Source organism: Phalacrocorax carbo, chromosome 18, assembly GCF_963921805.1.
Source record: "Phalacrocorax carbo chromosome 18, bPhaCar2.1, whole genome shotgun sequence".
In the NCBI taxonomy this organism is placed as follows: domain Eukaryota; kingdom Metazoa; phylum Chordata; class Aves; order Suliformes; family Phalacrocoracidae; genus Phalacrocorax; species Phalacrocorax carbo.
Window position 1 is genome coordinate 10,492,835 of NC_087530.1, and position 24,397 is coordinate 10,517,231.

Here is a 24,397-nt window from a genome sequence, read left to right on the forward strand (position 1 = left end):
ACACAGCCCACCAGACCCTTTCACTGGAGGAAGCTTTTCCTCAGCAATGCGAAAGGAGGAGGGATGCACGGATCCCCTCTTCTTGGGGATTACTTTTAGAGGCAGGATCTCCCCATACCAGCCACCATGACAGAAGCAGGCACCATTTGGGGCTGCAGAGCTAACACGTCCCAAAGCAGTGAGTGGGGCAAAGGACCCCAAATACAAGCCATAGCCTGTGTAACATCAGTGCAGCTCCACGAGCTCCACCAAGAAACCAGGCAGCACATGCCTGCCAGATGCTTCACATTTTGGGGGGGGGAGGAGAGGTTGAGAGGTCAAGGTCACAAGTGATGCCTGACTCTATTCTTTGTGAAGGGGCCATGAAGGGGGAGAGGGAGCTGGGAGGAAATACCAGCCTGTGTGTGTAAAAAACATCCAGGGTGGGATTCACGGTCACATTTGCACATGTTTGGCTCAGGAGAGGCAGGAAGCTGCAAGGCATGGGGGTCCCTCAGCTGAAATGAAGGGCTGGGGAGGAGACGGAGCAACACAACATGCCGGGACAGCCTGGGATGCTCCTTCCTGCATCACTTTAACGCCTCCGAGACAGCTGCAACTGCCCCCCCTCCTTTCCTTCTTTGTCGGCGTGAAATGCTGCATTGAGAGTTGCAGTTCCCACACTGACAAGGCTTGGAGCGCCCTCCATACCCTGGGACCTCCTGGAGTGTGTCAGCCCTGTCTCCTCTTCCTCTTGCCCATTGAGTATCAGTTGGCTCCTTCTACTTGAAAGGATAAAGCTGCAGTCTCTGACGTAATCGCAGACACTTATTTCCAAGGCTCAAGACCAATTTAAACTAAACCAGACTGCACGTATCAGGAATAAGAGCCCAGACACAAAGGAACAGTTTTGGAAATACCACTCATGCGTCTGCAGGAACATGGTCACCCAGCGGCAGTCATCTCCAGGTGGCCCCTTCAATGGCCTGGATCTAGCTGGACCTGCTTCAATCAGGGGCTGCACTCCATGACCTCCAGAAGTCTCTTCCAACAGGAATTATGCTATGACAATCACTCACTCCTGGATGTGGGTGATACACCTCTATACCTCCTGCCACTGCATGTGATGTTAAACAGACTTGCAATATCTCAACAGCCATAAAACTTGTTTTCTCACCAGCCCAGCTCTTCCAGAGAGCAGCAAGCAACTACCCCGGTAACACCAGTTGTTCTTCTGGGGCACAGTCACAGCCTGCCCACCCAGAACCATGACTGCCTCATATAGTTAAGACAGAAAAATATAAACTCTAAATCACTAAACCACAAGAACCAAAGATAAGACTTCTAAGCACTGCCTTCTAAAGCAGGCATGCCTGGGATAAACACTGAGGCACAGCATTTCTGCCGCTTTAATTTAATTTTGGGTCACTTTTGCTCAATCAGCATCCATCAAATGGTACCAGACTGGTCACTGAGCATGGGATCTGCTCCTATTTATGCATTTTCAAGTCAGAAACCACCCCCCACTGTGAACCGGTGTCCTACAAAGGATATGCCAAAGGAGATCTCTAGCTTAACTCCTACTTTAAGACGAACAACTGTGGCTAAATCTGGAAAAACATCTAGGACAAAATTCTTATTTGGACTTAAAGTCCTCCCAGCAACTGAAACTCTACCACAACCCAACCTTGAGGTAGGCCAACAGCAAATTAAATAATATATACAATCTACATATGGGTTGTTATATCTAACATGGGAGGTTACAATGAAAACCAGCAGAGCTATGGAAGAAAATTAACAGCACTTTTACTGCTGTAGGTGTAGGTTTCCCAAAAGTCCACTCATTTGGAGAGGAAGACCCCGAGTGAGGCATTATAAAATGAACGTATTTATAAGGATTGAGAAAACTGCCTACCCCAGCAGGCACCTGATCGCGCCCCTAGAAAGAGACACCAAAAAAAGTTTTTGCTCAGGGCAAGTTTAGCAGCCTAAAGGCTTACCCTGCAAAGGATGGAAACATTGTGGACTTCTACTGTTAAAGCACGGTACATGGTTTTGCAAGACCTGCCTGGTCCAAGCAGGATGACACTCGCTTCCCGCAAGCCACAGGCGCACAGGGAGGTGAGCACTGATTTGGTTCACCCTCAGCAAGCCGGGGTTAGCAGCTCTCTCCAGGGGCTGGCAGAGGGTCAGGGGCCGGCAGCCAGCCTGGGAGCCCTCGCCTTTCATCCAGGTCCAAGCCAGCCCAAGGGAGCCGGGGCAAGCACTGACCCACCTGGCAACGGCAGCATCCGATTTACAGCCGTTAAGCTGACTTCAGTCCCAAAGGATTTGACGATAAGAGCTGGCACAAACCGTATGACAACTAGAAAGCACCTGGCTGTGAACTACAGCTTGGGGGGATTAAATACGTGCTCACCCTCATTCATTTCCCACTGGCAAGTGGGAATCATAGAATCATTAATGTTGGAAAAGACCTCTATGATCATCGAGTCCAACCATCAACCCAACACTACCATGTCTCCTAAACCATGTTCCTGAAGTGCCACAACTACATGCCTTTTAAATACCCCCAGGGATGGTGACTCCCCCACCTCTCTGGGCAGCCTGTGCCAGTGTCTCACCACTCTTTCAGTAAAGACATTTTTCCTAATATCCAGTCTAAACCTCCCCTGGCAAAACTTGAAGCCATTTCCTCTCATTCTATCAGTAGTAACTTGGGAGCAGAGACCAGCCCCCCCTCACTCCAGCCCCTCTCAGGCAGCTGCAGAGAGCGAGAAGGGCTCCCCTCAGCCCCCCCTTCTCCAGGCTAAACCCCCCCAGCCCCCTCAGCCGCCCCCCAGCACACTTGTGCTCCAGACCCTTCACCAGCTTCATGAAGGAGCACTTTCCTCCTCTGTACCAGCCCCAGGAGCAGGTCTGAGGCATACGTGACCTGCTTTGCTTTTGTCCCTGCAACGCGTCTGTCCCTGCAGCAGAGCACACCAGCGGGAAGGCTGGGGTAATCTCCAGCTGCCTTTTTTTGTGCTACCTATGGAGCATGGGAGGGCTCAGCATGGGACCTGCAATCTGCCCCAGGCCGAAGTCTTGCTTAAACGCTCCTGTGCAAGGACCTTGGGCCCTTCTTTCCTCCCAGATGAATACAAAACCTTGCGTTTATTGACATGAAACAGGAACAAATTGTGCAATTTTTCATTTAGACTGTGGTAGGGAGCTTGGGGTTTGGTTACCCAGGTTTGCTGTGAGGCCACAAGGCAGAAACACAATCTTTGTGAAATGAAAACAAACCACTTCACACGCTTCCAGGAGTGAAGGTCCCTACACCAACTGCCCTGCCCTGGAAGAAACAAGACCCCACAAGCAGCTGATTGCAGCCACTGAGTTCCTGCAAAATCTCTGGTAGCCGCACCACAGAGGATCTGTGTGCCACGGTGCTGGCTGTGTTCAAGCCTCTCTTAGAGGATCCATGGGGAAAACATCAGAGAGGCACCGAGGAGCTGGCCGGGCGCAGGCACGAGCAGGAGTTTCCAAGCGATACAGGAGAGCGAGGCCACTTGGCCAAAAAGCTGTTCTTTAAGTCACTCAGACTCTATGTACAGAATGCGTGTCCACTGGTTTTCCCTCTTTCTCCCTCTTTCTTTGCAGTGCACTTTAAACTCTGCACCCCACATCACCTTGTCACTGGCCAGGGCAAGGAGGACCATGTGGCACGATGGATGCTAGGTCCTCTGCCTTCTCTCACTTCTCTCACCCAAATCTTTCAGTTTGCCACCCTCAGAGTTAAAACTATCAAAATGCTCCACTAAGGTGTGGGGGGAGGGAAAAAGAGCACAGGAATTGTTTAAAATCTGCTCATGCAAAGCTTGCTGCCAGAAAGTAAGATCCAACTTCAAACCCCCTCTACATTCCTAATAACCTTTTAATAGCTCTCATTACAGAGTATCTCAGTCCTGGTACATCCCCGCCTGCCAAAACAAAGACCAGCATTTCCTCAGGCAAAACCCAGCTTTTAATTGATCAATTCAAGGACTTCAGAGAAATATTACTAATGCAACTCTGACAAACTAAAGGTGTCGCTCCTGTGCGGCAGATGCCTTCATTTAACCTGCCTCTTCAGTCAAGCATTTCCCACTCCCAGTAGAAGCTGCCACTGAAAATGTGGCTTAGAAACAAAGCCTTAGCAGCAGGAAAGAAGAAAAAATCGTAATAAAATGTACCTCTTTCACTCTGAAAATCCATACTTAGCCTGTAGCATGCACTCATACTCAATCTTAATTGTTAGTAGAGAGGCATACAGGTGCCCCAAAACACAGCAGGCCTGGGTCCCGCATAGTGCTGTACACACAGAGAATATCCCAATAAATTCTCGTCGCCCTCCTTCCTCCTGCAATTCCATGGTCTTCATGCCTGGGGTTACTTTGAATACCTCGTCTGATTTACACCTTTCACCCTCAGCTCTTGCACTGCAACAGGGCTTTTTTCCCCAGCTGGCGGGATCCGCTCCAAGCAAGCCCACCGACTCCTGCTTTAATCCGTTACAATCCAGAGCGCTCGGCTGAAATTGCAATGGTATAAACATTGGCACCCACAGGGGTAGGGAGAGAGGGAATGGATAAGCATAAGACAGAGTAAACAGGCAAAATAACAGCACTTCTTCAAAACATCATGTCTAGCAGGTTTAAAACAAACAAAAAAAAAAGAGAGAGAAAGCGAGGCGCTAATGGAACATAATCTACTGCCTGGCTGCACTTTGTCTTGCAAAAAGATCTCGGCTCAGGGTCATTACAGAATGAGTAAACGCACGCGTCTGTCCAGCATCGCTCCTTGCTTTACAGATGGAAACCCCCGGCAGCGAAACAGCAGCTAGTGCATGGCCACGGCAAAGCAGGAGACCAGGGAGCCCCAGCCCTGCTCTGTGTCACGGCCACCCCATCCCACTGCTTCCCAGTTCGGTCCTGCCCTCAAAGGCTGTGGACGCTTCATTTCCCAGGAATCACCCGTCATACCGTTAATTATTGAGCACACATGTGTGGAACCCCTCCACCAGAGAGCTCTCGCATGGGGAGAGCACGTGGCATCTGCTCCCAGGTTCTCCCCGAGTTACAGCACCGGGCATCTAGCAGCCACACTTTTCCCCACCCTCCCCAAAAAAGGCAGGGATGCTGGACCAGCTCCTCCCATCAAAAGCATCCAGAGAAGCTGTTGTGAAAGATTCTAGGCCTTTCTCTGCACTAAACCATCTTCCTCCCGTGCTCTTCTGGTTTTCATTGCCAGCTCTAAACAGTTGGGACTGGCTGCTGTGATAAACATCAGCTGCGTCCCCCTCCACAGCTGCCTGCAGTTGAGCAGCAGGAGACATTATCCCTGCATCTGTCACAGATGAGTTTGGGGCTCTGAAGTGCTTTAAGATGTCTCTGCAATATATTACCTACGTGCTTCTCCTATTTCTCCAAGTCCCGATGGAAATATTTTATGCTTTATCTAAATGTATCAACCTAGAGTACATCAGTCTTCTGCGAGTGGAGAGGCATATCTCTGCGCAATGCCAGTTGTTAGGGTAGTCAGCTTTCCACAAATGAAAGTTAATTACCTTTCTGTAGTTTTTTTTTTTTCCTTTAAGAAAATAGAAACTGCTATTTGAATGATTTTAAGAGACCAAAAAGAAGAAAAAATATTTTGACCTTCACTTGCACTCTAGTGAAAGCAACAAAAACCAACTGTTTCCCCTGAACTAAATCTGCTTGACCTGTGTCCAACCCCTATAATTTCCCCCCCAGCAGGTTTAGGAGGGGATGAACTCTGCACACCTGCCATATGGAGCCATTAAACACAACCGGGAGCACCAGGTGCTGCGGTAGCAGGTCCCAACGCTGAGCAGAGCTCTCCAGTGCACGTAAATGCAGATTATGGCACTCAGTGGAGCTGGGGAAAAAAAGGAGACGTGCAAAGATTCACGCAACCCTGGGAAAAAGCACCCACATTAACCTCCCAAAGTGGTGCCAGAAGCTGCGACGGTTACACGAGCTACAGGAGGTTTGGCCCTTCGTTCCCATGAGATGCACAGCTGCCACTCACCCCCAGCACCAAATCTGCTCATCCGCTCCTTGCTACCACGCCCTGATGGCTCTAGGGGTAAGTTTTTGCCCATGGACCAGTCTTTCCATAAGAAAAGGAGCATATGCAAAACCGCCAGCTGCCATCCCCAGCCTGGAATGCCTGCAGCCGTCCTCTGGGTGCTCGTGCTGGCGGCTGGCTCCTCCAGCTTGTCTCCCTGGTGTAGCGAGATTGGCCGGGGAAATATGTGAAGCACCTTACACAAGCAGCTGCAGCAATATTTCAAAGCTCACCCTACAAGGCAGCCGGGGCCAGCGACGGCCCTCCCCAGCCTGGTACAATCACCCGATGCTCAACCACCTCCAGCAAGTGTGAGAAATCCCAGCCTAGGGGAGACACCGGTGCTTCCACCCTTGCCTCGATGCCCTGTTGTGATCAGACACTGAAACACCCCTGCCCCATCCATCTTGTCTCAGAGCAGAGAAACCTGCTAGCATTAAAAAAAAAAAAAAGAAAGGATGTTAAAATAGCCAGTTTGCTGAAGCATTTTGGATCAAAAAGAAGGAATTCTGACATTATTCCCAAATGAAACAATTTGAATGAGGTCTGTGGAAATGGACCATCATATTGCATTTGGAGGGAGCTCAGTATTAACCTTCATCACCTTGTGGGGCTATGTTAGTTCCTGGGATTAATGGACCCTCTCTCCCCCCTACTCACCCTGCTCAACCGGGCCAGGGGGAAGAAGCAGCGCAGGGCAAGGCAGCCCCTGGGGAGAGGTGATTTGATACCACCTGGGCTGTGCAGTGACCTCCCTAAGCTGGGAGTGGTTTTACTGGGATTGAACAGCCCTGCAGTAAAATATTCTGTTTTCTCAATGGAAAAGACTTTTCTAAGGGAAAAATTTATGTAGAAAATCCTCAGCATCTCAACTGCAGAAAGTGCATTTTCATGTTGAAAACACGCTGGAAAGATGTGGGGGAAAATGCTTCCAGCTAGCTCGGGTGACTGGGGCTAGAGTCCCTTCCCAACACATCTCCATTTTCTGCCTATTAGTTTACTAATCACTCCCATCTTTCAAATAATGAACTAATTTTTGAAGAACTTGACTGTGTCAGTAACAAAAGGGAGAGCGATGCCCTCGCAGGCTGAGCTGCCATGGGGATGCCATGCACGCTCGGATCAGCACAGGTGTTTTTCAGAGACAGCTCAGTGCAAGCATCTTTCCAATTTTCAGGTACATCCCACATCCCAAAGGGCATCGTGCCTCTAGAAAACCCCAGCTGCCTCCCTCTGCCTGGGGAGCTGCAAAGCTGCATGGTCTGCACTAACACCTTCCTTTTCTTTAAAAAAAAAAAAAAAAACCACAACAAAGAAAAGGAGACAGAGCTTGGTAAACCTAAAAATAAAACTGTACGTGCCTAGAAAGGGGCAATCGCTTTCTGCCTCTCATTGCAGATGCTGAGAGAGGCCTGGAGAAGAAGCATCCAAGGATGAACCTGCTCTGGGAAGGACGATGGAATGTTAACAGAGGGGTTTAAGCTTCCGAGAAAGTCTTGTGCAAATTAATTACTTGGCAAAGTCGTTGATGTGCTCAGCTATTCAATAAAGTTACAGCAGCTCGAGCTGGTGTGCACCACCTGGTGAATGCTGGCACGATAGCTGGAGCTTTCCCTTGAGCCCCAGTTCTGGGAGTCATGGGAATTAGGCAGAAACTTCGGCTCTAAGAAGAGGATTTATGAACCTGCTTCCTGTGGACATAAGCACAGAAGTGTGTATCTCTGTCTCAATACTCAGGAAATAAATATTAGGTCCCTTGACAAACCCTCCAAATGTTTTGGACTGGCGACACACAGAGAAAGATCTGACAACCTGCAAGCGTCAAAAAGGACACTTGTGTGAGCAGCAATTTTGGTGCAGCCGTCACCCCTCACATGATGTCCCTGATAATTCAGAACCAGCCAGAACAACTACTCCCCCACAGCACGGCAAGGCTGAACAGCCTCGGAAACCCTCCCAAAAGCCCAAGCAGCCCAGCCCCGGCTGAAACCTCATTAATTAGCCGCCCCATTACCCTCTCCTCCCAGGAGCGGACCGCTGTGGAAAGCCAGGAGGGGTGACTCCACAAGCAGCTCCCTGTTTGCTTTCCCCACCCAGAAATCCTGCAGCAAGAATTCCCCATCGCAGCTCCCATGAGCTTTAGAAGAGGAACCGAGCCGGTGTTTAGGGCTTGCAACAAGGCAATGGCCTCGGCACGCCGTGGCAGGGGACATCATCCAGCTCTGGCCACCAAGCAGCAGATGGGAGCGGAGACAGAAAAGAGAGAGGGACTTTGAAGATGGTCGAAGGGCTGGAGAACCTGCCCCGTGAAGGGAAACTGAAGAAGTTAGGTCTGTCCTCCCTGGAGAAGGCTCGAGGGGACCTCATCACAGCACTCCAGTACATAAAGGGCAGCTACAAACCAGACGGAGGCTCTGTTTTCACAAGGAGTCACATGGAGGAGATGAAGGGCAACCGGTACAAGTCGCACCAGGACGAGTTTCATCTTGATATAAGGAAGAATTTTTTTTACAGTGAGAACAATCACTGCAACAACCTCCCCAGGGCTGTAGTGGAGTCCCCATCACTGGGGGTTCTCAAAATGCAACTGGACAGGGTGCTAGACAATCTCATCTAGGCTCCCTTACCCACAAAAGGTTGGACCAGACTATCTTTTGAGGTCCCTTTCAACCTAGGTTGTTCTATGATTCTGTGATTTGATGGCAGGGGGGCGGCCAGGCTGCTGAGCACCCTGGTGTGGCATTACCCTGCAGCCCCCTGAGGATGAGCAGCACTGGCCATGCTGCACCCACACCCCGCGGCATCCCGGGGCGACACCCACAGGGGGCATCGGGCTGTTGGGAGCGAGCGGGGATGGGGAAGCATTGAAGACAACCTTGCTCCCAGCGAGCCAACACACCTCCTTGGGTGCCCTCACCCCCTCCCAAAAACGCTGTCCCCAGCAGGCACCATGGGGTGGGGGGGGAGAGGCAAAAAAAATTAGGGAAAAGAAACCCACTTTATGACAGCAAATCCTGGCACTTCTTCCCGCAGAGCTGCCGCAAGCCATCTATGAAACCACTGTGGCAAATCCGATGAAACAATTGACTCACAGGCGTAGGATGAGGGGCTGCTGTGACCCTCCATCCCACTGCCTGCCTCCCGTCTACCCAGCCAGCACCCGGCCATGTGCCAGGGCACCCTTGACCCCAGTGGCACCGGGATCAGAGCGATGTGACCTGAGGTGGCCTTTAACCCTGCAGGAATTACATTGCCGGGAGGGATGGGGGAGCTAGGCAAAGTTCCACGTGGGTACTTAGTGCTGCACTAATTGCCATCATTGCGGGACAGAGACCCACTGTCAAGGTTGAAGTGCCCTAAACAGAAGCTGATTTTTGTCACTGTGTTTCTTTCCTGAGTTCTTGGAGTGGGAAAGGCAGGGGAGGAGGGTGCTTAAGTCTTAGACAGGATTTTTTTCTTAACTGATGGCCACAAGAGAGCAAAGGTTTTCAGCTGACTGCTCTGTCACAGGGGCTGCACCTTGAATTAAATTAAGCCTTTGCACAATGAAAGGACTGTGGGGACGAGGAGTCCCTTTGCCACGGGCCAGCAGTCAGGAAGCACGTCCCTCTGCCAATGTCACCGTCTGCCCCGAGCGAAGCAGAGCCCACGGCAGCACTGGCAGGACCAGGTCTCGCCACACTGCTACACCCCACGGTGCAGCCGGCAGAGCCAAGGATGCTCGGCCTCTCACTGAGCTCTCCCATGCTCACTCTGCAATGTGAAGGAAGGGGACAGACCCTGCATTGCCAGACTGTTTTGTTTAAAAATAGGGAGCAAAGCACAAAAAAGAAATAATAATGTTGTTGTGCGATGGTAGGTCAGGGTGAACAGCCTCCTGCTCACTTTTTAGCTGAAGGAAATGAGGTTTCTGCACCCATGTCTGTCCCCTGACCGCTGCTGGGCTCGGCAGGCAGGAGCTGGGAGAGACCCTTTCCCGATCACCCGGGCAAGAGCTGCAACACCATTGCAGACCCTCCCAGCTGCCAGAGCACCCCCGTGGCGGGGGGCTCCTTCCTTGCGCCCTGTGGAGCCCGAGCCTGCACCCAGCTGGGGCCGCGAGGACCGAGCCTCCAGCACCCGAGTCCCCACAAGCCACCCGATATCCACCGCCCTTCCAAAGGGCTCCCGAGCTTTCCTTCCCAAACAAGCCTCAAACAAAAGACGACCCCCAGAGGAATGAACGGTCCCATGTGCCGCAGTGATCGGGGGAGCAGGCTCCTCTCCTCGGAGGCTGAGCTGTAACCATTCGCAGCTACCGATAGTGGTACCACAGCCAGCATCCCTTGCCCGCACAGGCTTATCACCAGCCCCACGGCCCCGCAATGACTGCAAGGCTTGTGAGAGTGAATATTGATGTTATGTATATATATAGCGCATACTGAATGTACACAAAGAGCTCTGGCTTCCTCAGCCAGGGCCCGAACGATGTTACATCAGCCCCCGCGCCGCAGCCGGGACCTCAACCAGGAGCAGATGGTGGCTCCTCCTGCAAGAAATTAGGAGACTTTTGGGAGCCTGCCCCAAGGCAAGGGGTGGGCACAGCCACCCTAAGCTGCTTCTCACACCAGACCCTGTGTCCACCCCCCGGACCTCTCCACCTCCCTGGAGGCAAACCTAAAACCAGCCTGGTTTAGTTTGGACTTGAGCGCCGGGAGCTGGAGCTGCTTGTCGCACCAGGCTTTGCCTGGGAGAGCAGCGAGGCTTCTGTCAATATTTCAACAAGGGCAGGCACCGGTTTAGGCGTAACAGCACACAGCCGAGTTCAGACTGTGTATTTTTCTGTGGGCACGATGCATGTATCATCTAGCTCAACTCCCTGGTAAGTTTATATGATCGTAAACCTACAGCATGCAGGCTATCCATTACGCTTCTCCTCTAGAAAAACCTTCCCCTAAGGAGCAGCACTTATTCACCCTTGAAACCATTTCCCAGCAAGCTAGAATTTAAATGTAATGATTTCCACCATTACACACAAAAAACCAGAGGTGTAAGCAGCGCTATCCTCGCTGGCTGCAGGGCAGGAGCACCCTGGTGCTTATTCGCTCCGCACGGCGGTACCCGTGGGGATGTGGGCTGCCAAGTGCCAGAGCCGGCCCAGGGCTGGCTGGCTCAGAGGCACTGGGCACTTTAAAATAAATCAACAGGCAGAGAGAGATTTTTTAGGAAACAAGGGTCTGTATGGCCCATTGCTTACGGCAAGGTTTAAGATTTTTTAACTTAGCCTAATCTAGAAGGATTTCTCGTGGGGATACTGCCAAACTTCAAGTCTGTGCTCCAGCTTACTGGAATACAAATACACGCTGAAGACAGGGATCCTGGGAACTGCTGGACAGTTTTGGCTGAAATATTTCAAATAATTCAGCATGAGACAGCCTTATGACAGGAAGACTTTTCAATCCAAACAGCTCAGGTTGGGCAAAGTTAAACACCACAGCAACAAAGCATTTTGCCTGGATACAGCAGCCCTTGGAGCGGTACCAGCTCTGTGCATGCACACACACCCCAGCATCCCTGCGCCCCAGCGTCCCTGTCCCTCGGGGCTTTGCCATAAGCACTGTGTGTCTCCCATCGCCTCGGGAAGGTGGCGGCACCGGGTGGGATGGCAGCAGCTGGTGAGGGCAGTGTGAAAACATCCAGCACATGCCACGTCCAAAAACACAGCACCATGTCCCGGGTGAGTGCCTGCTCCTCTGGGCACGTCAGAGGAAACTCGGGGCACATCCTGGCTGGGGTTCCCAAAGCACCCAAGCGAGTGGGCACCCAACTGCATTGAGTTCAGTGAAAGTGGGGATGCAACCAAGCCACCAAAAGTTACCAAGTACAAGTGATGGCATTTGTGCCGTGCACGTTTGTCCAGGGGAGAGCAGCAAGGGCTCCTGCCTCTACCCACCTCCTCCAAACTCAGGGACAGGGGAACTGGAGGATTGTAGGGTGGAAATGGGCGCTTTCATCCAGAAGAGAACAGCTGGATACTGGTGCTCAACAAACAAACTTCAGATGAGGGAGGTGTTTGTCATCTGCCAGGGCAGTCGCTCACAGCAGCCTACCCGGGACCGGGCCAGCTTCGCCATCGCTCCGAGCCTTCGCACTACGATGGGTCAACTTTCCCATCGTGTATGAAAACAGATGTGTTTCTTCAGGCCCAGTGCAGAAAACATTGCACCAAATTCTCCAGGTTTTGATTCTCCTTTTTGGAGGGGAGTGGAGCAGACCGACCCTTCAGCTGGCCATCTCGCCCCTCCGGGAGGCAGCGCAGCCCTGCGGCAGCCCCGCAGCCCCCTTCAAAGAGACCCAAAGCCCGACAAACCCGGACCGGCTCTCCCCTGCATCCTCTGGTGCAGGAAACCTCAGCTAAGAGGAACACACGAAGGATCTCCGAGATAAAAGCCACATTGTAAAAATATACTGGTGGGCTCTGCCTGGGGGCCCTTGTAACCCCTGCAAGTTTTAACCTTTCGTTCTCTGCCTTCACAGGGGCAAACAGCCACAGGGGACGCCTGCACAGATTCTCTCTGTGATGGGGATAGAGGCAATGACCCCTGCATTTATGCCATTTTAAATGCACAATTTAGGGTCTTGCGAGGGGAAAAAAATTTATACCATATAATTGCCTAATTGAGGACTCCATAGTCATGTGCGTGCACTGGAGGGTCAAACGGAGATGACCATGAAGAGTCCAGATCTGGTATTTCTGGATTTTTAAGCAATTTGACTTGCAAACTAGTTAAAATTACCATAATTTTGTAAGCTTTATATACACACATGTACACACGCAAATGTGATCTATATCATACAAAACATATGCTACCGTACATACACAAACAGTACTAATGCATCACAATTTATGTATGAGTTTACATATTTACCTTTAGGTCAAAGGTTTAGTTTACAAAGGCCACGTACACGTCCTAATTACAAGCACACCATAGCGTAAGACACCAGGTCTGAGGAGCCTCGCTGCACAACACCATATTGGACATTTCAGAGTACCAGATCTCCAGGAGGATAATTTACAGAAAGACTACTTTCACCAAACCTCGAGCAAGAAACACCATTTGCAGGAGCCAAGCATTGCATTTCCAGATGCCACTCATCCCTTAATTAAGCAGATTTTAATTGGGTGACTCTAAGCTTTAATTAATGGCAAATTGTTCGTGTGCATTCATTTTTGGGTCACGTTCCCAGACAGGATTTTTCTGGGTTGGTTTGGGGAGTTTTGTGTTTTGCAGGGCCAGGTTGCAATTACAGTTATTGCAATTTACAGGGAAAAAAACAGCTCCCAGGAGCCCTGGAGCAACTGGACTCCCACTACACAAAGGAGGTTTCCCACTTTCCCTTCCTCCTTAACCAGAGCATCCCCCGAACGGCTGCCCTCCGGTGGGGTGACCTCAGCAAAGCTCTGGGGACACCAGTGTTATGCCCACAGGTACCAGCACATCTGGGCACCTGGGGACAAGGAGCGGGGATGCTCAGCAGCAGCCAGGGCTCCCCCATGCAACCCCACAGCACCCCAAACTCAGAGAAATGCTGCCAGGGCCGCTATCCCAACCATTTCCCCACCAGCACAGACCCACCAGCACTGCGAGGGGTCTCACTCAGGAATTGTTACAGCCTAAATCATCAAAATTAGGTGCCAGTTGAATAATTCAGCCTTGGGAAGGAGGCACTTGGGGCTTTGCCTACCCTGCACAGCGTGCCGTGCGTGCCAGCTTATACACAGCACCACAGCAGCAGTGATCACGGGGAGATCAGCTCCCACCCACTGCCTTATAATGCTCCCCTAAAAATCACCCCTACCACCACTTCCAGCCTGGCTTGCTGCTCCAGGTAACACGGAGATTAGGGCTGAAGGGACAGATTCCATCCAGGGCAAACGCCGTTCGCTTCAAGGGCACGGGTATGCTTCAAGGGAGCAGCTCTTACAGGGGACAGGACACCAGGCACCCCCATTCCTGGCACACTGGAGTCAGTTCCCACCCATTTCTGGCACCCTTGGCCATCCTGAGATCACCACTGAGCATCCTTTTAGTAACAGCTACAAACACATCAAATGGTGACAGCCCAGTTTCCCTCCCAGATGGATTCACCTCCTGCTTTTATAACCCAAAGCCTCAGCTGGGTCTTGTGAACTTATAAACTGGCCTCTCCCAAGCATGAGCCATGCAAACCACTCTTCCAGCCAGACATGGGAGAGGGGATGATGCCAACCCCATGACAGGGCTGCTGTAGAAATACCGTTTGCTACCCCAGCCCAAGCAGGCCCAGGAGGCATCAACAAATCATTTAATCCTGAGTGAGCTAGAATGAGAGAAGAAGAAGAAATAGATCCTCATTTCCTAGTGGATCCATCTAAGGATTCCTTCCAACCCTACAGTGCCACAGATGCTGCACACCATGCCTTCTCCTCTACAACCTCAACAAGATCCCACCAGCTTTGAATACCAGCTCAAGTCATTAGCTCCTCTCCTCTGGCACTCACTCCTGGCTTCAATTATTCCCCACTTGACTCAGGCTCAGAGCGTGAAGCACCCGCCTGGCCGCAGGAGTGCCACGGGTCACTGCTCCAGCTTGCAAAGCCAAGCTCAGCTCCAAGGTTGGGAAGGCCAGCCAAGCTCTGCAGCCGGCTGCTCCTCACTCCCCATCCCTCTGCTTGAGCACACTTATTGCAGCTCTGCTACACAGGCCTTCCTCAGAGCAGAGCTGCACCACCAGTAGGGACTGGCTGAAGAACAAGAGCATCAGCTCCAAAGAACTGCCTTTTTTCATGTCAAAGCCTGAGAAACCCACGCACTTGGAGGACCGTGCCCCATTCACCAGTAGGATCTACAATAAAAGTTGAAAACCTGCCTGAGCTCACGACCTTTACCAGCCAGGGCAGCAGTGATCAAAGGGTAAAGCCACACACCTGGATGACGCTCAGTCAAATCTTCCTCAGGGCTGCCCCGTGACCCAAAGGAAACAAAAACATATAATGAGCATGAAGCTTCCTAATGCTGCTACAGGCAGCTGGCACCTCCAGCTCTTCCATTCCCTGCTGTGCCCGGGGAAGCACTGGGCCGCAGGCACCCCTCGCTGCCCTCTCCCTTCCTCGCCACACAGCCCAATACCTTCACTGGAGTTATCACCTCCCACGTTCCTCAGTTCAACCCTGACCCCTACACCTTATCCCAACTTTGATTTTGCTCCAGTTCCAGCCCCTGGAATGCAATTCCCAGCTCAGTTTCCCAGGCTGTGAACTGTATTGCTCCAGCCTTGTTTCCAAGCCAAGGTTCAAGTGGAGTTAAGCTCTTAGCGAGATAAATCAGTGGTTTCCCTCTCAGAACTACGTTCCCATCGATGCGGTTGTACTGAAGCCTCTGCCATACTCTAACCTCGTCCAAACATGCACGTTTTTAGGCAGGGGCTTGTGCGGTGGCCAGGAGCATGGGGTCACCGCCTCTGACAGGGACCCCTACATGTCAGCACAATGCAAATGCAGCAGCAAATGTCTTAGAAACAGTCTGTGCTTTCTTCAAAATAAACATCTTTTTTATAGTCTCTTTATTAAAGTGTTTGCCATCCCCTGCACAGACCATCGCTTCCCAGTGAAAAGTCCCAGTCCCATGCACCAAACTTTGGAAACAGCGTGCTTGGAGTTCTCATGAGGCAAACCAGCCCTTCACCCCATTTTATGGGTGAGGGGCCTGGACCCTGCTGCGTCTGTCCCAGATGGGAGCCGGGTCAGGGGCTCCTGCCACGGGGAGGGACAACACTCAGCATTCCTGAAACTTGTGAAAAGTTTCAGGAGAGTGACTCGGTGACCAGCTGCAGAGGGGAAAGGTGAGGGACACGGAGACACGCTGCAGTGCCCCAGATATAAGAACTCCAACTGTGGCACAGACAAGCCTATTATATTATACATCAGAGAAGCCAGGCACAAACCCCAGCAAGTCCGGCTGCTCTGCTCCTGCAGGGAGAGGGACACCGTGCCCTGCTACAGCGGTGGCCCTGCCACCGAGACCCCTATGCCGCACTGAGCCACCCCCCCACCCCCCCCCGAGACCTTCCCTGCCAGCCCCGCAACACCGCCCACCTGGTCCCACGGGGGATGCCGTGCGGATGGGGAGCCCTGGGGAAGCCTTTCCGCCCCCAAAGCAAGCGTGGCTGCCCCCCGGCCGGGATGCGGGGCACCAGGGGGTCCCCCCCCGTGGCTGCCGGGGGGGCCCGAGCGGCTGCGGCGGGCGGGCGGCCGTGCCCGGGGCTGCAGCCCTGGGCTGACAGTGCATCCTAGCGGGGAGCGCCGCCATGCCCCAGCCGACCCCACGGGTGGGCGATGGGGGCAGAGCGTGAGAAACCCCCCCCGGCCCTTCTCCCCGGGGTGGCTCCCGGCCCCCCCTCCCCGCCGCCCCGGCCCGGCGCCGCGGTGCGCCCCTACCTGGGTGCAGCCCGGAGCCCGGCTCGGGGGGCTCCAGCCCCGCCGGGCACAGGGAGAGGGCGCAGAGCAGCGCCAGCCCCAGCGCCCCGCAGCGCATCGTGCGCCCGGCCCCGGCCCCGCCGCATCCCGGCCCGGCCCCGCCGCCCCCGCCCCCGCCCCGCTCCGCCCCGGCCCGCCCGGCGCTGCGGGGACCCCCGCACCCTGCGGGAGGGGGGCACCCCCTTCCCCACGCCCCCGTCCCCGCACGCAGCTCTGCGAGGGTTAACACATACTCCTGCGCCAGCTGTGGCAGGGGTTAGTGCCCCCATCAGCCCCCCCCCCCACCCCCCAAATCAGTCGGGCTTCCAAAGCCCCCCGGTGCTGCAGGGCTTGGAGGGGAGATTCCACCCCCTTTGTGCAGAGCGGCACGGGGTAACACACAGACACACAAACACACACTTGTACCCCAACCGGCTGCTGCAGGGGTTAGTGACCTCCCACCGTGTGCTGGTTTGGCCTCCGTAGGTAAAGGGGACACCTCCCCCACCCCCAAATAAAAGTTGCAGCAGGTGCTTTACTCCTAAAGGCATCTCCCAGCCTGCTGCCTTCCCCAGCGGGGTACCTGACCTGACCCTGCTCCCACAGCCTCCTGCCCTGGCATTGTGGGATGAGCGTGGGACCCCACTTCTCCTGTGAGAGCTGTACTGGTCCTCTGCATTTAACCCCGCTCTCCTTACCCAGAGTCTGGTCCAGTTCACCCCCTTCTTGGCATTATGTGGGTTAAATCTCACCCCACGCAGGTGTTAGCCAGCCCTCATACCACTGCGGGCTCCTCCCGAGGCACAGGGCCACCATCACCAGTGCCACCCAAGTGCTCCTTAGCACCAGCCACCACAGCACCGCAGTGGAAGGTTTTGCAGACAGATACCCCAGAAGCGAGATTCCCCAGACACCACCCCAGAGAGCCCGATGTCTGCTCAGCGCCCTGCACGAGCGCTGCCCCACAGCAGACCCTCCTCTGTGCTACACGTTAAGCTCTCTGGTATCACCCGCAGCACAGACCCTGCGGTGGCTTCACCGCTTCCCAAGACCGCTGCCCGTGTGACAACCCCCCGGGCGCTCACAGAAGCCCTTTGGGGGTTTTGGCTCAGGCCCCCAGAGCAGGAAGGCTCACACCCAGTCTGTGGCAGTATTTTCTCTGCAGCAATCACCCAGAGACCCAAAAGTATGGGGACCTTCAGCGAGGGAGCCAGACCTGCCTGCCCATGGGTGAATGGCCCTTGCCAGGAGGTGCTCAGGCGCCCGGTGGTGTCACCTGGCTGTCACTTTGCTCAGCCAAACACTGCACCATGGCAGTGGGAAGTTAGGCTTCTGTAAGCCCTGATCGCTGCTTGGTCCCGGGGAGACGTGAGCCCAGCTGGGTGCAAAAGGTGCTGCGCTCACACCTCCCCGCCTGTTTCAAGGCCCTTCCCCTGCCATGCACTGGCGCAGCTTGTCAAGGAAATGAAGGTCAGAGACATTCAATGAGTCATTTGCTTTGCCTTGTAGAGGACTTTATTTGTCAAGAACAAGTGACACGAGTTTGGCTTTCCTTTCTCAGGTGTTGCTGAATCCCATTGATTTCCATGGCTGTGACCTGTCCCAGCAGCACATCTCCCGTTGCATCTCTTGGGTCTGTCCTACAGCCGGTCTCTGCTGTGGGACGTGCAACTGCCTGGCAGTGCAGAGGCTCTGCCCTCCGCTCCTTTCACATACCACCATCCCACTACAGGAGGAGGGTTTTTAGGTGGATCACCTGCAGAACCAGGTCTTTTAGATGCTCTCCACTCCATGAGGAGGAAAAAAAAACCTTGTAAAAGGCATGCGTTTATTCTGCCACAGTACTGTCAGCTCAGCTCGGTATTGTCTTTTTAAGCACACTGTCATTTTGCTGAATCCAGTAACACAACCACATCCACTTCCCTCCTCAGCCCCCTGCGAGAAAATGGGGTTTTACACTCCTGTGCGTATTTCAGACTGTTGTGCAGGAGCAGCCAGGCAAGTGCCTCCTCCTTCTCCTCCTCCTCTGTGCTGTGCTGGGCAGAGAAAAGGCTGCCAGAAACAGAGAAATAATAAAAACAGACACAGACAAAGCCAGTGCTGGGCTATTCCGTTTCAGAGCAATGGCAGAAAAGTGGAGATAAGGATAAAATGAATAAAATACATTTATTGATAGTGTTTTCTTGGAATTAACGCAGCTGTGCTCCATCAGCCTGTCCCAGGCTTCCTCTGCAGGTGAAGGGGCTCTATTCTGGTGTTTCCACCAGTTCGCTTGGGAGTTGGTTTGCTGAGACCTCCCTTCTCAAACAGCCTCAGCAGCTCCTTCGTGCTGACTCGCCCGCCTGAGGACTTCACCCGCACAAATATTTGCGCAGCCTTATCAGAGCCACCCTTCCCCGCCGCCGTGCAGGGCTCCTGACAGCGATCGCCGTAAGTCAGCCCCTGACCTTTCGTAATTTTTGTTATTGCGCCTTTGCTTTGAATTCCCTCCAATGAACCAAAACATCTGCTAGCGAGATACCAAATTCCTACCGTCACCTCTCTAGCGCCCTACTAGGAGCCTGTGGATGTAAAAAAGTCACACACGCGCCCGTGATTCTAAACACCGAGACGTGGATGCGGAGTAACCTGAAGGGGCTCAGGAGACCTTGACCTCGCTTCTGCGCTCGCTTGCTGGGTGACGCTGAGCAATTTAGTCCCCTTGAGGTGTCTCAGTTTCCTTTTTTTATCAAATGCAGATGCAAACCCAGCCTCTTTTGCAAAATAGGTTGGAATGTGCTGAGGACCAGTGTTGAGCCTCGCCTCGCTATTATGATCAGGCACTTCCTGGAAACGGTGCTTTCCACAGCCCTGAAAATATCAGGAGATCTACTTAGGGCTGATCAAGAGGGATGAGTTCCACTGGGACGAGTAATTCGTCACGCAGGAGTCTACAGGCACCATCTGCAAGTGTGGCTGGAAGAGGGTACCGGCTAGATGGCACTGGGTTTTCATGCTCCAGGGAATATGAAAGGTGAAATTACCTGCACAGCTCAGACTCAGGTGTATTCTGTGTCCCACCCTGTTTTCCGCATCTTAAGAAAACTATTTCATAGAATGACCCTCAAGGAGTAGCAAGGGGAGATGAATCAGCCTTTTTCCATTTTTTGTTTCCCTGGAAAGTAGAAAAAGCCTGAAAATGCTACCCCCTAATGGTAAAACGAGGTGTGGGGGTGCTGTCCTCGGAAATACGGATCAGAAGCCCAGATTTTATCCATAGGGCTGGGAGCGGAGTTGCAGGGAGCAGAAATGTGGTGGTCTCTGCTAGCAAGACGCGCCCCTGCGGGGAGGAGCCCTTGTGCAAACCCACTCACAGCAGCTTTGCATGAACAGCATCACACCGGCCACGGGAACCAGGCAGTGCTGGGGATGAGGTACAAAAATAGAGCCATTTTGTGGAGTTCAGCTGAACTCAAAAGCAAAGAAAAACCAGCGGCTCCAGTGTCTCGACATGGGAGACACTTTGAGTCCAGTGGCAAGGATCCCTCCTGCTCCAGCTCCTTCGCCCCAGGATGCAGGCAGTCCCTGGAGAAGCTGTTGGGTGCATGGCTGCCTTGGTCTCATGGACCAAAAGAATACAACTGAAATAAGGCAAAATAAATGAAAAATAAAGGAAAAAATTAAAAAGGCAGAAAGTCCCTTTAGGATTTGAGAACACATATGGGAGCGTAAGCTGGTTTTGGAGCTGCTCTGTGACACACATCTGGAGGGGAGAAGTTGCTCATCTGGTCCTCCAGGCAGATTCCAGCTCCCCAGATGGTTGCGGTGGAGCAAACACCATGGGGGTCTCTGCTGAAGTCAGGCTGTGCATTGATTCGCACATCTTGCACTGTTTTTCAAACCTTCCCTTGTGTGCTGCTCAGGCACACCCAGAAACCTCCATTCCTCTTGTTTGTTTGGGATATCTCAAAAAATTTAGTGAAAATCCTACTCCTCTCCCCTATGTCCCACCCAAGAAACCCAAACTCTGCACAGACTGCAAGCCAAGAGAACTCATTCTGCTCCAAATTTTGTTAATAATTTGCTGTGTGACCTCAAACAAAACCATTTTCTTCACGTGCTATGGCCTGAACTGGCGATCAGGCAGGAAAAGACCTTTCCCTTGCATGCACGGCCTCTCACACGATACCTGAATCTCAGGTGGGACCTTGGGTGGTCCCACCACAGGAAAGAGGCAACAAGAGAGAAGAGTTGAATACTAAAATAGACCTTGTGCTCTGAACGGTACTGAAAAACGCAACAATGCGATGGTCCTCCCTTCAGCGGGGCTCCCCAGCTGCCGGTAATTTTTCTCAGTTTTTTAGAGTCTTTGGTGTTGTCAGAAGTGTCACAACGGCACGCCTTGGTGAAGGAGCTGCAGACAGTGGATTTTCCCTCTGGTAGGGAACGAAGGCGGTTCTCCAGTTATACAAAGAAATTAGAAGTTCCTTCCTAGTGTACCAACACATCTTGGGTTTTACTCCTGATCAGTGCAAGCCTTGTGGGTAGGAACGTCAAGGTACACTCAGCAAGTATTAGTATTATGAATTTGTTTCTTCTACAAGCGCTACAGCATGCCCTGGACACGTGGCAGGCTCCTGACACCAACCCAGCCCCGCGTGCTACTGATTTCCATGCCCATGCCTACCTGAGGTAGCGCCAAGGCCACTTGCTGGGAGTGGGGGTGAGGTTTAATAAGGGTTAATCCTGAGGGGAGCCGCGTGCCCTACATTTTTGAACATCAACAAGAGAAAGCTCCCTCTGTTAAAAACCTGGAAGGAATCAGTTACTCCTAGGGCATTTTTGTAACCCTCAAATTATGTGATTTTGCTGCCTGTTGGACTCCAGGAACCGCAGTCTCCGTACTGGATCCACACCGCAAAGGCAAATTTTTGCAAACAGCTCCCTACTCAGGCCGAGCACCTGTGAAGCCTGTAAGGAAACAAACACAGACGCGGCCAATTTCTTACAGCACCCCGATTTGGGCTAAACTGAATCAGGCTTCACAGCAGATCCGGGCCATCGCTCAACGTGGTGGTCAAGCCGAGCTGCCTCCCGCGGCTCCCTCCTAGGGCCCACCGGGTGGGAGGCTGCCCTCAGGATGGGGCTCTCCCGGTCACTAGGCACACTGCACACACCGTCTTTGAATTTGCAAGGTTTTTTGCTAAGTTTTTATTTTAATTCAAGGACTTTGCTTCATACAAAATGTAATTGTAGAAACAACTGCAGAATTCAAAGTTTGGCTGATAAATATTACTCAGGCAGCAAACTAGGCAATCACAGAACCTTTTTTTTTCTTTTTTTTTTTCCCCCTTTTCTTTTTTTGGGTAAAGTTCCGTTTGTGTTGCATGGTTGGAACTTTTATAATTTTTAACACTGTTTTTTTAAATATAAAGTTTTGCAACAAACCCTCAATTTATATCAAATATAATTAAAAATTAACAACTGATGAATACATTGTATCAAAAAAGTACGAAGATAAACATTTTCCATGCACATACTTTTTATATATATGTATATATGTATATATTTTACATGCAAACATTACTTATTCAAAGTACAGCCACTACGAGACTGGTTCTGGATGCAGAAAACTGATCGGTGCAATTCAAGTTTGGCAACTCACTATGAGGATTCTTGGAAATACCATGTATGCGTTGAAGAGACAGCAAAGGGGCTGTAAAAAAAAAAAAGGTAGGAAAAGGGTTATGAACAACTGTGGTCAGGCTTGTCTGTCACTGTCATCGACCCCTGCGAGGCGAGCGGAGGATTAGACAACCAGAGATTCCTCTTGGTGTTCTGCCTAAGGACTGGCGTGACCCAAGGCCACTGGGTGGCTGTGCGCTTCCAGATGGTGTGTTAGTGTGGGGCCGTGGGCTGGGGGGTCTCAAATAGTGCAGGAAGAGGAAAGGCAGAGTGGAGAACAAGACAGAACTATTCAGTACGGAAAGACATCTCTCTTGCCTTCCAGCGTGGGTACGTTGGCATGCACTGTCAGAGACTGCTTTTTCCCTCCCCTTTCCTTCCTGGAGTAAAATAGTACCCTTTTCTTTAAAATTTCAAATAAAGTGTTTGTGCCTTCATATAAGGAAAATGTATAAAACATTTGGTCACAATCATGCTGAAGCCTGAAACAGGAAAATCCAGCAGATAAAGCTACAGAATGGATGAAGGTCTCTCTGACTCTTGGTGGTTTGGATGTGTTTCCGAACGTGTCATCTTGTTGCATAGCCCTCCGTTTGCAAATTACAGCCGTTACTCACCGCAGACCTCTGGCTTTCGCACTTCCTTTATTCAAAGTGCACATAAATACAGAGACAGAGATATAGACAGGAGTTATCCTTTAGCAGAATCCAGGGATGAGATTGGCCAGAGATTATTACTTAGTAACGGAACAAAAAAAAAAATAAAAAAACCACAGAAGGAAAGGAAAACAGGTTGAATTTCCTCCACAGAAGAGCTACAGGAGATGTGAAGAACCACCCTACAGCAGACCGCTCCCCGCCTGAGGCTGAAAGACTTTTGCTGAGAGCATAAGAGACCTCCTGAGTGTTTTGGTAGCATCCGATACCCTCCAACCACCCCAGTGACAAAAGGAATCACCAGGGTCCAGCGGGATCTCTACCCATCCTAAGCGACCACCTAGAGAAGTTTCACAGTTCTGGGGCTCGGTAGATCCTCTGAAAAAATCCATCTGTCCAACACTCTCCTCCTTCCTATCAGCATTTTTAGTGACGCGATCATCTGACACCACCCTCCCTTCGTCCTTTAACCTTCCGTCAGTGCCTTACGTCTGCGCTGGTCGCCCTGTGCCCCGGACGAGCTCTACAATGGTTTGCCAGACCTACGGACGCAAGGTCCTGCCCAGGCTTTTCTTTCAGCGCTCCCTCCCCGCCAGCACATCGCGTTTGCACCTTTCCCAGGCTCAAAGTGCAGAAATCCACACGTGCACAAAAGAAATAAATCATCCAACGTAAGAGTCATTCAAGAACACAGAAATCTCATCCCTGAGAATCAGAGTTAGAGGTTTTGCTTTTTTTTTTTTTTAACCTTCTTTTAACAGGCAATGAAAACAAGACCCTCTCCAACTGCCCTCAACACAAGCTGTGCACCGTGGCACGTGGCCAGAGCTCGCGCAGCCCGCCTGCGACTTGGCATGCAGAGCGAAAGATGCTGCTTCTCCTGCAAGAGTATCCCTGCAGATGCTGTACTTTTCCAGCTGCATCTCTCCCGCAGGACCTAAACACTAGTCAATGAGAAAAGGCCGGTTTTGTTTGCTGCAATCGCTCCCCCTCCCACCAACAAAAGTATATTAAAAAAAAAAAAAAAAGAAAAAGGAGAAATAAAAAGGCCAACAAAACCCAAACCAACCCCAAAGCATGTTTGCCTTCCCCACTGTAAGCTTCCAACCTGGTACTCGAATACACTGTCCAGCAATGCGACGCGGGGCGTTGTGTGCACCACGGGACCTCCGAGACGCGCGGCTCCTCCCGCCGCTGCCCTTCCTCCCCTCCTGCCCCTCCCCACGCTCGCCCAAGGCCTGATGCATCGAAGCAAGAGGTTGCATCGTCGCTGTGAAAGATTTCAAAGGTTAGGCACTTAGTAGTGAACAACTGGAGCATTCGGTAGAAACAGTGGGACCTGGAATGACAATTGGACTAATTCTCTACATAAAGAGTATTTTTTTCTTTTTTTTTTTTTTTTTTTACTGTACAATTTACAAAAATGCACACAATGAAAAGTTAAAGTTCTATCTAATAGCTTGATATAAAACCAATAACATTTCTTCGTCTCGCCCCTATGCTTTTTTCC

The 24,397-nt window shown here is 51.8% G+C and overlaps 1 protein-coding gene across 2 annotated transcripts in view; it reads right to left on the reverse strand.

The window, feature by feature from the left end:
* Positions 1-16,675, reverse strand: part of LOC135316232 (collagen alpha-1(I) chain-like) — a 98,277-nt gene extending 81,602 nt beyond the window's left edge. For both annotated transcript variants that reach the window (XM_064468956.1, XM_064468955.1), the window contains exon 1: positions 16,550-16,675. In XM_064468956.1, coding sequence (XP_064325026.1) covers positions 16,550-16,646 — 97 coding nt within the window. In that variant the 5' untranslated portion in view covers positions 16,647-16,675. The remainder of the gene's footprint in view (positions 1-16,549) is intronic.
* Between the last annotated feature and the right edge of the window lie 7,722 nt (positions 16,676-24,397).